Source organism: Balaenoptera ricei, chromosome 8, assembly GCF_028023285.1.
Source record: "Balaenoptera ricei isolate mBalRic1 chromosome 8, mBalRic1.hap2, whole genome shotgun sequence".
NCBI classification, from domain to species: Eukaryota; Metazoa; Chordata; class Mammalia; order Artiodactyla; family Balaenopteridae; genus Balaenoptera; species Balaenoptera ricei.
Window position 1 is genome coordinate 9154316 of NC_082646.1, and position 18100 is coordinate 9172415.

General features: G+C 39.8%; 1 protein-coding gene across 1 annotated transcript; it reads left to right on the forward strand.

The window, feature by feature from the left end:
* The first annotated feature begins 6678 nt into the window (after positions 1–6678).
* On the forward strand, positions 6679–9677 carry TMEM225 (transmembrane protein 225). The gene is made up of 4 exons (XM_059929266.1): positions 6679–6856; positions 8168–8314; positions 8580–8714; positions 9436–9677. The coding sequence occupies exons 1-4, from the start codon at positions 6679–6681 to the stop codon at positions 9675–9677; spliced, it is 702 nt and encodes a 233-aa protein (XP_059785249.1).
* Positions 9678–18100: the final 8423 nt, after the last annotated feature.

The following is an 18100-nucleotide window of genomic DNA, read 5'->3' on the forward strand; positions in this document are numbered from 1 at the left end:
TTTATCTCTTCTATTTCTGGGATCCTATAATGCAAATGTTATTCTGCATTTTTTTTTTTTGCAATTTGTTTTTTTTTCCTACATGCACTTTATACTTCAATACAAACTTGACTTATAAAAGGTCTTCAGTCCTGGCCTCCTGACAGACAGAGGGCATAATTAAGTGTGACCAGAAAGGTGGGGGTTCTGTGAAGGAAATCCAGAGGTTTATCGAGAACAGCTGGGGGAGGTGCACCTTCTCCGATGTGAAGGCTGAGGAGGGCTCAGCCAGAGGAGCAGCCAGGAAGAGTGGGTGGGCAACAACAGCTTGGGGTGTCCAGGGGGCAGGGATGGGAGGGAGGGGTGAGGCCAGACCGTGTGGGGCTCAGTGGATTCTGCCTGATGTTGCCCCATAGGTCCCTTTAGGTATTTTCACTTTTTTAAATTCTTTTTTCATTTTGCTGCTCTATTTGGGTAAGTTCCATTGTTTTGTCTTCCAGCTTGCTGCTTCCTTCTTCTACCTCATCCAGTTTTGATGAGCTCCTCTTTGAGTTCCTCCTTCTTGAACTCCTCTAGTGTATTTTTTAGTCTGGTTTGATACTTTCTTATATTTTCTCTCTTTGTTCAAGTTCTCACTGTGTTCCTCTATTCTCCCAAGTTCAGTGAGCATCTCTTTGACCACTATTTTGAGCACTTTATCAGGTAGGTTGCTTATCTCCATTTCATTTAGTTCTTTTTCTGAGGTTTTATCTTGTTCTTTACATTGGAACATAGTCTTCTGTCTCCTCATTTTGCCTAATTATTTGTGTTTTCTTCTATGTATTATGTAAATCAGCTCTCTCTCCCAGTCTTGAAGAAGTGACCTTATTTAGGAGATGTTTTGTGAGGTTTAGAAGCAGAATCCCACCTGGTCACCAGAGCCAGGTGCTCAAAGAGTATCCTCTATGTGGGCTGTGTTCACACCCTGCTGTGGTAGGGTCACAGCTGCAGCAGTGGCTGCAGTGTGCTTGTGGGCCAGGCTGGCTCCCAGAGCAGCTTCAAAGCCTGGCTGCAGCTGCTAAAGGGTACTGGTGGGCAGGGATCTCACTGGGGCATGTCCACTGGTGCTAGCAGATTAGAGAATTCCAAAATTATGCCAGCGAGCACCAGCATTAGCAGGGTAGCCTTAGATCACAAAAATGACTCCTGCCAGTGTCTCAGTCCTGGGGGAGCATCCCTACTGGTTCCTGCCTCTCTGGCAGACACTTCAAGGTTAATAAGTTGGTAGCAAAGAGAATCCAACAACACATTAAAAGGATCATATACCATGATCAAGTGGGATTTATCCCAGGGATGCAAGGATTCTTCAATATATGCAAATCAGTCATGAGACACACCATATTAACAAATTCAAGAATAAAAACCATATGATCATCTCAATATATGCAGAAAAAAAGCTTTTGACAAAATTCAACACTCATTTATGATAAAAACCCTCCAGAATATAGGTATAGAGAGAACTTTCCTCAACATAATAAAGGCCACATATGTCAAACCCACAGCCAACATCGTCCTCAATGGTGAAAAACTGAAACCATTTCCACTAAGATCAGGAACAAGACAAGGTTGCCCACTCTCACCACTATTACTCTACATAGTTTTGGAAGTTTTAGCCATGGCAATCAGAGAAGGAAAAGAAATAAAAGGAATCCAAATCGGAAAAGAAGAAGTAAAGCTGTCACTGTTTGCAGATGACATGATACTATACATACAGAATCTTAAAGATGCTACCAGAAAACTACTAGAGCTATCAATGAATTTGGTAAAGTAGCAGGATACAAAATGAATGCACAGAAATCACTTGCATTCCTATACACTAATGATGAAAAATCGGAAAGAGAAATTAATGAAACACTCCCATTTACCATTGTAACAAAAAGAATAAATTACCTAGGAATAAACCTACCTAAGGAGACAAAAGACCTGTATGCAGAAAGCTATAAGACACTGATGAAAGAAATTAATGATGGTACAAACAGATGAAGAGACATACCATGTTCTTGGATTGGAAGAATCAACATTGTAAAAATGACTATACTACCTGAAGCAATCTACAGATTCAATGCAATCCCTATCAAACTACCAATGGCATTTTTCACAGAACTAGAACAAAAAATTTCACAATTTGTATGGAAACACAAAAGATCCCGAATAGCCAAAGCAATCTTGAGAAAGAAAAGCGGAGCTGGAGGAATCAGACTCCCTGACTTCAGAGTATACTACAAAGCTACAGTAATCAAGCCAGTATGGTACTGGCACAAAAACAGAAATATAGATCAATGGAACAAGATAGAAAGCCCAGAGATAAACCCACGCACATATGGTCACCTTATTTTGGATAAAGGAGGCAAGAATATACAATGCAGAAAAGACAGCCTCTTCAATAAGTGGTTTTGGGAAAACTGGACAGCTACATGTAAAAGAATGAAATTAGAACACTCCCTAACACCATACACAAAAATAAACTCAAAATGGTTTAAAGACCTCAATGTAAGGCCAGACACTATCAAACTCTTAGAGGAAAACATAGGCAGAATACTCTATGACATAAATCACAGCAAGATCCTTTTTAACCAACCTCTTAGAGAAATGGAATTGAAAACAAAAATAAACAAACGGAACCTAATGAAACTTAAAAGCTTTTGCACAGCAAAGGAAACCATAAACAAGACAAAAAGACAACCCTCAGAATGGGAGAAAATATTTGCAAATGAAGCAACTGACAAAGGATTAATCTCCAAAATTTACAAGCAGCTCATGCAGCTCAGTTATCAAAAATCAAACAACCCAATCCAAAAATGGGCCGAAGACCTAAACAGACATTTCTCCAAAGAAGATATAAAGATTGCCAACAAACACATGAAAGGATGCTCAACATCACTAATCATTAGAGAAATGCAAATCAAAACTACAATGAGGTATCACCTCACACCAGTCAGAATGGCCATCATCAAAAAATCTACAAACAATAAATGCTGGAGAGGGTGTGGAGAAAAGGGAACCCTCTTGCACTGTTGGTGGGAACGTAAATTGATACGGCCAGTATGGAGAACTGTAAGGAGGTTCCTTAAAAAACTAAAAATAGAACTACCATATGACCCAGCAATCCCACTACTGGGCATATACCCTGAGAAAACCATAATTCAAAAAGAGTCATGTACCATAATGTTCACTGCAGCTCTATTTACAATAGCCAGGATGTGGAAGCAACCTAAGTGTCCATTGACAGATGAATGGATAAAGAAGATGTGGCACATATATACAATGGGATATTACTCAGCCATAAAAAGAAATGAAATTGAGTTATTTGTAGTGAGGTGGATGGACCTACGGTCTGTCATACAGAGTGAAGTCAGTTAGAGAAAAACAAATACCGTATGCTAACACATATATATGGAATCTAAAAAAAAAAAAAAAAAGGTTATGAAGAACCTAGGGGCAGGACAGGAATAAAGATGCAGACGTAGAGAATGGACTTGAGGATACAGGGATGCGGAAGGGTAAGCTGGGATGGAGTGAGAGAGTGGCATGGACTTATACATACTACCAAATGTAAAATAGGTAGCTAGTGGGAAGCAGCCGCAGAGCACAGGGAGATCAGCTCAGTGCTTTGTGACCACCTAGATGGGTGGGATAGGGAAGGTGGGAGGGAGACACAAGAGGGAGGAGATATGGGGATATATGTATATGTATAGCTGATTCGTTCTGTTATAAAGCAGAAACTAGTACGCCCTTGTAAAGCAATTATACTCCAATAAAGTTGTTAAAAAAAAAAAACTTCCCTACTTGTGTGACATATTCAACATGCTCAATGAACTCAATCTGTCACTTGATGGGAGAACGACAACTGTGTTCAAGTCGGCAGATAACATGCCTGCATTCAAATCCAAACTGGAATTATGGGGACGATGAGTGAACACTGGGATTTTTGACATGTTTCAACATTAGTAGAGATTTTGAAAGAGACTGAGCCAGGGCCTTCTTTCTCCCAGCTGGTGCATGATCACCTATCTCAGCTTTCAAAAGAGTTTGAGCATTACTTCCCAACCACAAAAGACCCCTGAACTGGGAAGGAATGGATCCTCAACCCATTTGTGAATAAGCCAGATGAACCGACTTTGTCCATGCTAGAAGATGATCAACTGCTTGAGACTGCAAATGACGGTGGCCTTAAAAGTATGTTTGAGACAAGTTCAAATCTCCATACGTTCTGGATTAAAGTCAAGGTGGAATATCCTGAGATTGCCACACAAGCACTGAAAAGCCTGCTTCCATTCCCAACCTCCTATCTCTGTGAAGCAGGGTATTCTGCAGTGACAGCAACCAAAACGAGATTACGGAGTAGACTGGACATAAGCAACACACTTCGGGTGTCACTGTTTCCCATCCCCCCCAGATGGGACCATCCAGTGCAGGAAAACAAGCTCAGGGCTCCCACTGATTCTGCATTATGGTGAGTTGTATAATTACTTCATTATATATTACAATGTAATAATAATAGAAATAAGGTGCACAATAAATGTAATGCACTTGAATCATCCCGAAACCATCCCCCACTCCGGTCCGTGGAAAAATTGTCTTCCATGAAACCAGTTCTTGGTGCCAAAAAGGTTGGGACCTGTGGTCTACTGTATGCCCTACAGGCACCTTAAACTTAATCAAAACCAGTACTTGCTAAATTCTTTCTCACCAGGCTTGTGCTTGCTCCCATATTTTACATCTTATTTAATGACATCATTGACTACTGTTTTCCCTAGCTAGAAATATGATTTCTTCTTTGACCTGTTATCTCAATAATCCCTCACCCTGTCAGTTTCTCTAACCTGGCTACATCTTTGTATCTTTAGTGCCATTATCTACTAAAATTTTAAAGAAACATAAATCTTTCAGCCTAGGAATCCTACTTTTAAGGATCTATTGTGTAGAAACAAAAGTATCAATATGTGAGAACATAATAATATAAGTTGTCATGGCGTGCTGCCTATACCCTCTTGGTCCCTCCACTGCACTAGGCCCCAAGGGTCAAGAGTCAAACCAATAGATGATTCCATGGCAGTTGGCAGCCCTAACAGCAAGCTGGCCCTAATATAGGAGTGGTGAAAAGTGGGAGCTCATTCCCATAGCGACCAGAAGTTTTGACTGCTGAGGCTTGCAGGTCCTGACAGGTAGTACAGAAGTGCCCTTGAGACAGAAGGGAGATACTACCCCAGGGCAGCCTGCATTCCATGACAACCTGAGCTCTCCTGCTCCACTCAGGATGACGCTGAAGGATGGCCCCCAGACCCAGAGCTCCTGGTGGGGTTGGCTAATGTGTCCTCTGTTGCAGCCACATCCCAAACCTGCTTCCTTCAAACACTTACAGGTGTGATTCCTGGATGTACTCCCTAGTAAACTCCCCACATACAAATCTCTGCTTCAGAATCTCTTTCCCAGGGAATCCAAATTAATACTATGGTAACTGCTGATATATTATTTATGTGCCAGGAACTCTTTTAAGTGCTTTACATTTCTAAACTCATTTAACCTTTATGAAATCGTTAAACAGTAGGATGCATTATTACCTCTAACACCACAAAGCTGCTCAGTGGTAAAGCCAGAATTTAAAGTCACGATTCTGAGTCCATTTTCTTAATTACAAAGTCTCCCTGACAGCATAAATGTAAAATTAAATATACTGAGCATTCTTTTAAAAAATTTAAAAGATCAATAAGATATAACGAGATGTGTACAGAGGAAGAAAGACAGCATAGTGTGTTTGAGGCAATGAAAGAAATCCAATTTGACCCGTGGAAAGCAGCCTGCAATGAGGTCAAAGAAATATGTAGAGAGAGGCTTTTGGAGGTGCCTTTCATCTTAGTTCAGTAACAGTTTTTTTTTGGATTTTAGTACAAGTCCTCTGACTCTGAGCTCAGTGCACACCATGGCTGCTTATTCAAAGAATCTGAAAATGTTTTCTCTGCTGTTACAAAGGCAATTCTGACAAGAAATAATTGTCTGTGCCTTATAAATGATTTTGGACTGCAGTGGTTCAGTGTGTCAGGCTAGTTCTTTTGGTTTCACGGTGCTCATCTATTTCCTAAATGCCTGCGTAACTAAACTTACTTAGGCTCCCCAAATGAGGACCGAAGTTTCTCCAAAACACCGCAAATTTTAAATGGTCATTCCCTTTTGTGATGCTAGCTAGCTGACATCTCACGTCAATGATCTTGAATTCCTTCTGTATTTCACTGATACCTGTCTAATGTTCATTAATCCTGGAACATATAATTCTAACATCTTTAGTCATATATGTCTAACTTCTTTTAGGGCCTCCAGTTATACCTATATGTGATAGTTCTCTCTATATGTGACATCTTATCTTCCTCTGTATCTGGTTCCTCAGGACCGTTAGGTCCCTTGGTGCTTCCACTGCACTAGGTCTCAGGGTCAAGGGTCAGACCAAGATGATTCCATGGCAGTTGCCAGCTGTGACAGTAGGCCAGCCCAGATGGAGGTGTGATTTATCTTCTCTGTTCCATAGGCTACTTCAGCTTCTGCCACTGCCAACGCCTCAGCAATCACTAAAAGTCTAGATTTTGCCCTAATTCCTGTGACTAATCAAATCAGAAAAGAAGCATGTGAGATATTGGTGATGGTCTCAGCTTGAAATCCCCACTCACAATGGTGCATGTATCGGTCAGAAAGGTCCAAGCCACCAACATGTTCTTCTCCTCCTGGGTCTTAGTCTTCTTGGCAGTAGGAATCATCACAGAAGAATGGGCTGAACTGAAGTTGGAACCAAAAAAACCTAGGATAAGCCACAGTCCATGGATATGTTGTACTCCTGTTTGGCCAGAAGGTCAGAGCTATACTATGGAAAGTGATGGGTGCAGAGGGAGGGTTCCTCCTTCCTTGACTTCCATCCATCTCACCATTATTCTCTAGTGCAACCACCTGTGGTTGCAGTGTGCCCACTTCTGTAATCAACACAGTCAAGGCCAACTCCAAAATCTCATCATTTGCATGTTTTGGAGAAAAGTTTAGAAGCTCACAGACTTAATTGCTGATCTCTGAGAAGTCTTGACAGTAGCAGCAGGATGACCAGCATATCTAGAATGTGAGGGTATAAAAGAAAGGTAACTGGCAACAAGGAAAACAGGTTATACTGCTGTTCTCGGAAGGATAGTAGTCTTGAAGAAGGATCTCATTTCCCTGTCCAGGGATTGAACCTAGCCACCAGTCCACCAGGGGCTAGAGGCTAGAAGCAAACTTCCCTGATTCTTACCCCGTTCGAAACCAAAAATGTTTCAAGGAGGCAAAAACTGCAAAACAGGTAGGAAGTTTATTATTAGAGACACAACACAACTTATGGGAGAGCACACAGAGAAACAATTTATTTATTTAAAGCAGAAATACCCACCTGGAGAGGAGTGGGGGCATCCTGAATGAGGAGCGCAGTGAAGAGGTGATTTAAATCGTTTATGTAGGACAGTTCTTCCGGGTTTTTGTTTGCATTTGGCCAATTACCTTGTTTCTTTTTGCATACCTGATTGGTCTTAGGACCCTCCCCAAGATGCGTGTGCAACTCTTTTCTAAGATGGATCCCACTGCAGAGGTCTATGGGTACATGTCCATACATATTATGGGGTGGCGCTCCCTCCCTCTTTGACCCCCAAGGAGCCTTCCTGCGCATGTGCAAACAGGGAAGTATTCCTTGACCTCAGGAGTGGGCACCTTATTTCTTTACTTTAGCAGAGCTCAGCTTCTGCCACTAGCTTTGTCCTTGGAGTGTCTGGGTGAGAACAAAGCTTCAGTTTTACTCCACTTGACAAACACCAGCTGTCTGGCCCAGGGGCCCATCTATCTCCTACCTCATTGTCACTAGAGGAAGACAGGATGAATTGGGAGCGTTTAGCAAGAAATCAATTTTGAGAAAATAGAAGAGAAAGAAGCTTGCAGAGACACCAAGATAGAGAACAGTTTCTTTTGGTTCTGCCTCCCTTTCAGCTTAAGATCCCTACCTCTTTCTTTCTCCACCTCCACTCTTTATTATTTAATCAAATCTTTCACCTCATTCACATGTTTACCTAGAGATTTGTGGGCCCCAGGTGGAAATGAGCCTAGAAAAAATATCTGTCCTTCTCTCAATACAGCTTCTGCTTTCCAACAGGTGGCCTGGAAGTGGTTAGGAACATGCTGATTTTGGTCCTCAACCTTTCCTTCCTCCATAACTTGTTCCTGGGTTTTGAATTCACCTATATGATTCCTCAAACTAAACATATTCTCGTTATGACTGCCTGCCTAGCTTTCCTCACAGGTAACTTTCTGTCTTCCCTAACACAGGTTTGGAGGCATACTTGGTTTGTGGGTCCAGCCTGTAGTCTCTAACTCAGCCTTCCCAGTTCTTTGCCTTAGTTATGCAGCTTCCAAATTGGATCTACCACTGAAGTGGGATTGGCCTTTGGACAAGGTGCAGGTGTACGGGGTGGAGGTTTGGAAGTCATGCATATCTTGGATTAAGACTTGAGTAGAAGAGCCAGGGTTCCTCAGAAGGGACTTTTCTCCTTTTGTCTGGACATCAGGCATCCTTCTGCTCTGTGCACTCCTACTGTATCAACAAATGATAAGTCAAGGTGAATCCGTGTACTACTCTAGTTACAAGATCACCTGGATCATTTTCACTGCCTACTTAAGCGTTTTCTTCTTAATCGTCTCTGGTGAGTGTCTTCAGGGCCCTTGATGGGTGAAAAGAACCAATCCATGCCTGATAGAGTGAAGAGGGAAAGGATCAAAAGGGGACTGGAAGAAAATGTGTCAACCCGTACATTCTAAAGGGCTAACGTTGAGAGTGGACTCACACTCTGAGGACAGTTCCTACAAGGACAGTGTTGGTGGTGCGGGCTGAGTGAGATGTTCAATGTGCTTGCCTCCAAGGGAGCTCCTCATTTTCACCTTTTCTCTCTTTCACACCCTCCCCACTTCAGAGCCGAGATAGCCATTAACTTCAAGACTAAGGAGAGTGGCTGATAGGGAATGTTCACCCTTGTGGAGAGAGGCAGTGAGCCTGGGGGCACGGTGTCCTGCCAGGACAGCCTGAGGTCAGAGAGAAGCAATATCTGATGCTAAATGGCCGCCTATGAATACTGGAGACTCTTAAGAAGTCTTTAAAATTTCATTTGGACTTGGGACTTCCTAACTCAGAAGCATGTCCTCTTTCAGAAAGAATCCTCAATTTTGTTGAGTTGAGCAGCATTTAACCTATTCTGCGTACACTTCCAGTCTCTTCTGCTAAAGCATCCCCCTCCCGAATGGCTTGGCGCAGTTCAAAGGGAACCACTGGGCTTTGGATCAGGGTCTCATAGCTGAAAAGGAGGGAAGTGCTTCTGTGACTTTTCCATTTTTCCTTCATCAACCTCCCCTGGCTTCTCTTTTCCCTAGGATTCCTCTCTCTCCTACAGCACAAGCAGTCCGTTGTTAACTCTGCCAGCCTGACCACTATGCCTAAATCTGCCAGAGAAAGTCAGGTTATGGAGCAATCTGGGGCTTCTATCAAAGTTATTTCATTACCAGCAAGCACTGCAATGCCTCATAGTATTGTCCGTGTGCACTCTGCACAAACAAAAGAAGATGCTCCAGAAAGACCACAAGTCCAAGCACGTCATGTAACCTGGGCTCTATGATCTGACAATTTATCTTTCAGTATATGTTCATCTTAACGGAAACAGTATGTGCATATGTGGTGTGTCTATGTCCAACTGTATTGTCTGGTTTGGCATTATGTGAATGACTGTGACTGGTTTGGGGTCTATAAGAAGATCCAGAAGGCTTAAAAAAAATTTTTTTTACCCTGACCAGCTTCTATCTGTTCTCACCATTTAATAACATCTGTTATTAATATAATAAATATTATCTTATAGCTGATACTTGCTTTATTAACTCTATACATCACAAAGATTTAGAATAATGTATACTACCTTTTGTCTCATATATTTCATTGTAAAATATTTCAACAATTCAGAAAGAATACAAAACAATATGATAAACACCTGTGCACACATCACCCAACTTTAAAATTAAATTACAGACATAACTGATGTTCCCCTAAATTTTTTTTCTAATCTGATTTCCCTCCCTTGTTTCTCACCACAAAACACCTTTAATGATTCACTGTTGATCATTTTACAGTCATGTCATTTTTACTACAACTTTATGTTTATAAAAATTATATAGATTATCTTCCCAAGTGTTCAAAAATCATTAAATGTCATAATGTACAGACCATTTTTTGAAACTCAGTTTGTTCACTCAATCCTATAGTTTTGTGATTTATTGATAAGTTTTGCTCTACAATTCATTCAAACTACTGTTAAGCTTTCCACTGTAGAGATATAATAAGAAATACTCATTTTCCAGTTGATGGAAATCTAGTTGTTTTCTTTTATTCTGTTACAAATAGTGCTGCTATGACTATTCTTACACACAGCTCCCTCTGTCCATGAGCTAGAATTTCTCTTGGGTGTTTATCTAGGAATAGAATAGCTGCAGAGACTATATTCATATTGAAATTACCTAAATATTGACAAATGAACTAAAAAAATTGTTGTGCTGGGGAGACCTTCAAGATGGTGGAAGAGTAAGACATGGAGATCACTTTCCTCCCCACAAATACATCAGAAATACATCTACATGTGGAACAACTCCTACAGAACACCTAATGAATGCTGGCAGAAGACCTCAGACTTCCCAAAAGCCGTGTGGCTGAAAGGGTCTTGGTGCTCCGGCTGGGTGTCAGGCCTGTGCCTCTGAGGTGGGAAAGTCGAGTTCAGGACATTGGTCCACCACAGACCTCCCGGCTCCACGTAATATCAAATGGTGAAAGCTCTCCCAGAGATCTCCATCTCAGCACTAGAGACCCAGCTCCACTCAATGACCAGCAAGCTCCAGTGCTGGACACCCTATGCCAAACAACTAGCAAGACAGGAACACAACCCCACCCATTAGCAGAGAGGCTGCCTAAAATCATAATAAGGTCACAAACATCCCAAAACACACCACCAGACGTGGTCCTGTCCACCAGAAAGACAAGATCCAGCCTCATCCACCAGAACACAGACACCAGTCCCCTCTGCCAGGAAGCCTACACAACCCACTGAACCAAACTTAGCCACTGGGGGCAGACACCAAAAACAACGTGAACTACAAACCTGCAGCCTGTGAAAAGGAGACCCCAAACACAGTAAGCTAAGCAAAATGAAAAGACAGAGAAACACACAGCAGATGAAGAAGCAAGGCACATACCCACAAGACCAAATAAATGAAGAGGAAATAGGCAATCTACCTGAAAAAGAATTCAGAGTAATGATAGTAGACATGATCCAAAATCTTGGAAATAGAATGGAGAAAATACAAGAAACGTTTAACAAGGACCTAGAAGAACTAAAGAGCAAACAAACAATGCTGAACAACACAATAAATGAAATTAAAAATTCTCCAGAAGGAATCAATAGCAGAATAAATGAGGCAGAAGAAAGGATAAGTGACCTGGAAGATAAAATAGTGGAAATAACTACTGCAGAGCAGAATAAAGAAAAAAGAACAAAAGGAATTGAGGACAGTCTCAGAGACCTCTGGGACAACATTAAACACACCAACATTCAAATTATAGGGGCCCCAGAAGAAGAAGAGAAAAAGAAAGGGACTGAGAAAATATTTGAAGAGATTACAGTTGAAAACTTCCCTAACATGGGAAAGGAAATAGTCAATCAAGTCCAGGAAGCACAGAGTGTCCCATACAGGATAAACCCAAGGAGAAACACACTGAGACACACAGTAATCAAATTGGCAAAAATTAAAGACAAAGAAAACTTATTGAAAGCAGCAAAGGAAAAATGACAAATAACATACAAGGGAACCCCCATAAGGTTAACAGCTGATTTCTCAGCAAAAACTTTACAAGCCAGAAGGGAGTGACATGATATACTTAAAGTGATGAAAGGGAAGAACTGACAACCAAGATTACTCTACCCAGCAAGACTCTCATTGAGATTCGATGGAGAAATCAAAAGCTTTACAGACAAGCAAAAGCTAAGAAAATTCAGCACCACCAAACGAGCTCTACAACAAATGGTAAAGGAACGTCTCTAAGTGGGAAACACAAGAGAAGAAAAGGACCTACAAAAACAAACCCAAAACAATTAAGAAAATGGTAATAGGAACATACATATTGATAATTACCTCAAATGTGAATGCATTAAATGCTCCAACCAAAAGACAGAGCCTTGCTGAATGGGTACAAAAACAAGACCCATATATATGCTCTCTACAAGAGACCCACTTCAGACCTAGGGACACATACAGACTGAAAGTGAGGGGATGGAAAACGATATTCCATGCAAATGGAAATCAAAAGAAACCTGGAGTAGCAATTCTCATACCAGACAAAATAGACTTTAAAATAAAGACAATCACAACACACAAAGACGGACACTACATAATGATCAAGGGATCAATCTAAGAAGAAGATATAACAATTGTAAATATTTATGCACCAAACATAGGAGCACCTCAATACATAAGGCAAATGCGAACAGCCATAAAAAGGGAAATCGAGAGTAACAAAGTCATAGTAAAGGACTTTAACACCCCACTTTCACCAATGGAAAGATCATCCAAAATGAAAGCAAATAAGGAAACACAAGCTTTAAATGATACATTAAACAAGATGGACTTAATTGATATTTATCGGACATTCCATCCAAAAACAACAGAATACACTTTCTTCTCAAGTGCTCATGGAACATTCTCCAGAATAGATCATATCTTGGGTCACAAATCAAGCCTTGGTGAATTTAAGAAAATTGAAATTGTATCAAGTATCTTTTCTGACCACAACACTGTGAGACTAGATATCAATTACAGCAAAAAATCTGTAAAAAATACAAACACATGGATGCTAAACAATACACTACTTAATAACCAAGAGACCACTGAAGAAATCAAAGAAGATATCAAGAAATACCTAGAAACAAATGACAATGAAAACACAATGACCCAAAACCTATGGGATTCAGCAAAAGCAGCTCTAAGAGGGAAGTTCATAGCAATACAATACTACCTCACGAAACAAGAAACATCTCAAACAACCTAACCTTACAGCTAAAGCAATTAGAGAAAGAAGAACAAAAAAACCCCAAAGTTAGCAGACGGAAAGAAATCATAAAGAGCAGATGAGAAATAAATGAAAAAGAAATGAAGGAAACGAGAGCAAAGATCAATAAAACTAAAAGCTGGTTCTTTGAGAAGATAAACAAAATTGATAAACCATTAGCCAGACTCATCAAGAAAAAAAGGGAAAAGACTCAAATCAATAGAATCAGAAATGAAAAGGAGAAGTAACAACTGACACTGCAGAAACACAAAGGATCATGAGAGATTACTACAAGCAACTATATGCCAATAAAATGGACAACCTGGAAATGGACACATTCTTAGAAAAGCACAACCTTCTGAGACTGAACCAGGAACAAACAGAAAATATAAACAGACCAATCACTAGCACTGAAATTGACACTGTGATTAAAAATCTTCCAACAAACAAAAGCCCAGGACCAAATGGTTTCACAAGTGAATTCTATCAAACATTTAGAGAAGAGCTAACACCTATCCTTCTCAAACTCTTCCAAAATATAGCAGAAGGAGGAACACTCCCAAACTCATTCTACGAGGCCACCATCACCCTGATACCAAAACCAGACAAAGATGTCACAAAGAAAGAAAACTACAGGCCCATATCACTGATGAACATAGATGCAAAAATCCTCAACAAAATACTAGCAAACAGAATCCAACAGCACATTGAAAGGATGATACACCATGATCAAGTGGGGTTTATCCCAGGAATGCAAGGATTCTTTAATATACACAAATCAATCAATGTGATACACCATATTAACAAATTGAAGAATAAAAGCCATATGATCTCAATAGATGCAGAAAAAGCTTTCAACAATATTCAACACCCATTTATGATAAAAATTCTCCAGAAAGTAGGCATAGAGGGAACTTACCTCAACATAATAAAGGCCATATATGACAAACCCACAGCCAACATCGTTCTCAATGGTGAAAAACTGAAACCATTTCCACTAAGATCAGGAACAAGACAAGGTTGCCCACTCTCACCACTATTACTCTACATAGTTTTGGAAGTTTTAGCCACAGTAATCAGGGAAGAAAAAGAAATAAAAGGAATCCAAATTGGAAAAGAAGTAAAGCAGTCACTGTTTGCAGATGACATAATACTATACATAGAGAATACTAAAGATGCTACCAGAAAACTTCTAGAGGTAATCAATGAACTTGGTAAAGTAGTAGGATACAAAATTAATGCACAGAAATCTCTTGCATTCCTATACATTAACACCGAAAAATCTGAAACAGAAATTAAGGGAACACTCCCATTTACCACTGCAACAAAAAGAATAAAATAGCTATGAATAAATCTACCTAAGGAGACAAAACACCTGTATGCAGAAAATTATAAGACACTGATGAAAGAAATTAAAGATGATACAAACAGATAGACAGATATACCATGTTCTTGGATTGGAAGAATCAACATTGTGAAAATGACTATACTACCCAAAGCAAGCTACAGATTCAATGCAATCTCTATCAAACTACCAATGGCATTTTTCACAGAACTAGAACAAAAAATTTCACAATTTGTATGGAAACACAAAAGACCCCGAATAGCCAAAGCAATCTTGAGAAAGAAAAATGGAACTGGAGGAATCAGGCTCCTGGACTTCAGACTATACTACAAAGCTTCAGTAATCAAGACAGTATGGTAGTGGCACAAAAACAGAAATACAGATCAATGGAACAGGATAGAAAGCCCAGAGATAAACCCACGCACATATGGTCACCTTATCTTTGATAAAGTAGGCAAGAATATAAAATGGAGAAAAGACAGCCTCTTCAATAAGCGGTGCTGGGAAAATTGGACAGGTACCTGTAAAAGTATGAAATTAGAACACTCCCTAACACCATACACAAAAATAAACTCGAAATGGATTAAAGACCTAAATGTAAAGCCAGAGACTATCAAACTCTTAGAGGAAAACATGGCAGAACACTCTATGACATAAATCACAGCAAGATCCTTTTTGACCCACCTCCTAGAGAAATGGAAATAAAAACAAAAATAAACAAATGGACCTAATGAAACTTAAAACCTTTTACACAGCAAAGAAAACCATAAGCAAGACGAAAAGACAACCCTCAGAATGGGAGAAAATATGTGCCAACGAAGCAACTGACAAAGGATTAATCTCCAAAATATACAAGCAGCTCATTCAGCTCAATATCAAAAAAAAACAAACAACCTGATCCAAAAATGGGCCAAAGACCTAAACAGACATTTCTCCAAAGAAGATACACAGATTGTCAACAAACACATGAAAGGATGCTCAACATCACTAATTATTAGAGAAATGCAAATCAAAACTACACTGAGGTATCACCTCACACCAGTTAGAATGGGCATCATCAGAAAATCTACAAACAACAAATGCTGGAGAGGGTGTGGAGAAAAGGGAACCCTCTTGCACTGTGGGTGGGAATGTAAATTGATACAGCCACTATGGAGAACAGTATGGAGGTTCCTTAAAAAACTAAAAATAGAACTACCATATGACCCAGCAATCCCACTACTGGGCATATGCCCTGAGAAAACCATAATTCAAAGAGAGTCATGCACCATAATGTTCACTGCAACTCTATCTACAATAGCCAGGACGTGGAAGCAACCTAAGTGTCCATCGACAGATGAATGGATAAAGAAGATGTGGCACATACCTACAATGGAATATTACTCAAGCATAAAAAAAAAAACGAAATTGAGTTATCTGTAGTGAGGTGGACGGACCTAGACACTGTCATACAGACGGAAGTAAGTCAGAGAGAAAAACAAATACTGTATGCTAACACATAGATATGGAATCTAAAAAAAAAAAAAAAAAAAAAAAAAAAAAAGGGGGTCATGAAGAACCTAGGGGCAGGACAGGAATAAAGACGCAGACGTAGAGAATGGACTTGAGGACACAGGGAGGGGGAAGGGTAAGCTGGGATGAAGTGAGAGAGTGGCATGGGCTTATATATACACTACCAAATGTAAAACAGATAGCTAGTGGGAAGCTGCGCATAGCACAAGGAGATCAGCTCGGTGCTTTGTGACCACCTAGAGGGGTGGGTTAAGGAGGGTGGGAGGGAGATACAAGAGGGAGGAGATATGGGGATATATGTATATGTATAGCTGATTCACTTTGTTATAAAACAGAAACTAACACACCACTGTAAAGCAATTATACTCCAATAAAGATGTTTAAAAAAAAAATGGTTTTGAAGAACCTAGGGACAGGACAGGAATAAAGATGCAAACGTAGAGAATGGACTTACGGACACAGGGAGGGGGAAGGGTAAGCTGGAACGAAGTGAGAGAGTGGCATTAACATATATACACTACCAAATATAAAATACATAGCTAGTAGGAAGCAGCTGTATCACACGGGGAGATCAGCTGGGTGCCTTCTGACCACCTAGAGGGGTGGGATAGGGAAGGTGCGAGGGAGACGCAAGAGGGAGGGGATACGGGGATATATGTATACGTATAGCTGATTCACTTTGTTATACAGCAGAAACTAACAAAACATTGTAAAGCAATTATACTCCATAAAGACGTTAAAAGAAAAAAAAGGTGATCATCTGCAATCCAGGATGAGAGCTCTTATCAGACACCAAATCTGCAGGTGCCTTGATCTTGGACTACCCAGCTTCCAGAACAGTGAGAAATAAATATTTGTCATTTAAGAAAAAAAAAAGATATATAACCGATTTACTGATAAATTTCTTAATTCTCTTTTAATCCCTAAGTTTCTTCTCTGTCTCCCCACATTTTTCTGTCTGCAGTGTTTTTATTGAAAAAAAAAAAACTTGATCATTTGTCCTGTATAGTTTCCCATTCAGGATTTTGCTGATGAGTTTCATTACTACTTTACTCTTGTCTTCTGTATTTCCTGTGAAGTGATGGTTGGATAATATGAGGTTTTCTTGGTGCAACTGCTTCATAGGGGTTGTGGTGTTCTTCCAACAGAAAGTACACTATCTGCTTTTATGATGTAGGCAGAACTTGGTTGGTATTGACTTGATCCGTTAATGCATTAGGAGTTGCAAAATGATAAATTTCAATTCTGCTGTTCTATCTTAGTTTATTAGCTGGACTACTGCTATAAAGAAAAACTTCCCCTCATCAATTTTTTGGTTACCCAACAATAGAGTTCATATAGGAAGATGGGATAAATGCTTGATTGATTCTCTTGTTTAAAATTAAGTTTCAAAATAATGAGTTCCTTAGCATCCTGCAGCAGTTAGTTACCAGTTAGAGCTGTTATTTATCTCAGTTTGTTAAAAAAAAAAAAACAAAAAACTACCCCATTCCCCACCCCTACAAACTCAAAGGCTTAAAAGAATAAAGCGCTTCTGATTCTCGACAAGATGGAGGAAAACAAAACAAAACAAAAAAAACCTGGACCTGTCATTGAAAAAGCTGGCACCTCCTCAGAAAATCTAAATTACTCAGTATCCTCAAAAGTGCAAACTAGCAAGTTAAACCGGATGTATGATTGATTGTGTAAGTATATCTGACAACCAAAGGCTCCTAGACTGTATTAACAATGACTGAAGAAACCTATTTGTTAGAAACAAGAGGATAAAAAAAGGAATATAATTATAAACTTAATTATTATTATTATTAACTTAATTATTATAAACTTAATTGGAAAACTACTTTAACTGACCTGTTTGACGAATAGAAGGGGCAGAGAACTGACCAAAAGCACTGACTCTGAAGAAACCAAATTATGAAGGTCATCACTTGGACTGCAATCTTTCCTTCTACGTTCTCTGGATTAGGGGAAGGAAAGTAAGGGGAATGACTACCAATAGTAACAGCTTCAGTAAAGCAACACCAAAAGCCAGCTTAACATTTAGGGAGTGTTTCACCTCTTCCTCATGCTAAACAGTACAATATGTGGTTAGGAATGAA

Coding starts and splice junctions, on each gene's coding strand:
- TMEM225 (XM_059929266.1), top strand. CDS start 6,679: ATGGTGCATGTATCGGTCAGAAAGGTCCAAGCCACCAACATGTTCTTC. Junction 6,857..8,167: donor TACTCCTGTTTGGCCAGAAG/GTCAGAGCTATA, acceptor GCTTTCCAACAG/GTGGCCTGGAAGTGGTTAGG. Junction 8,315..8,579: donor CTGCCTAGCTTTCCTCACAG/GTAACTTTCTGT, acceptor TCTGGACATCAG/GCATCCTTCTGCTCTGTGCA.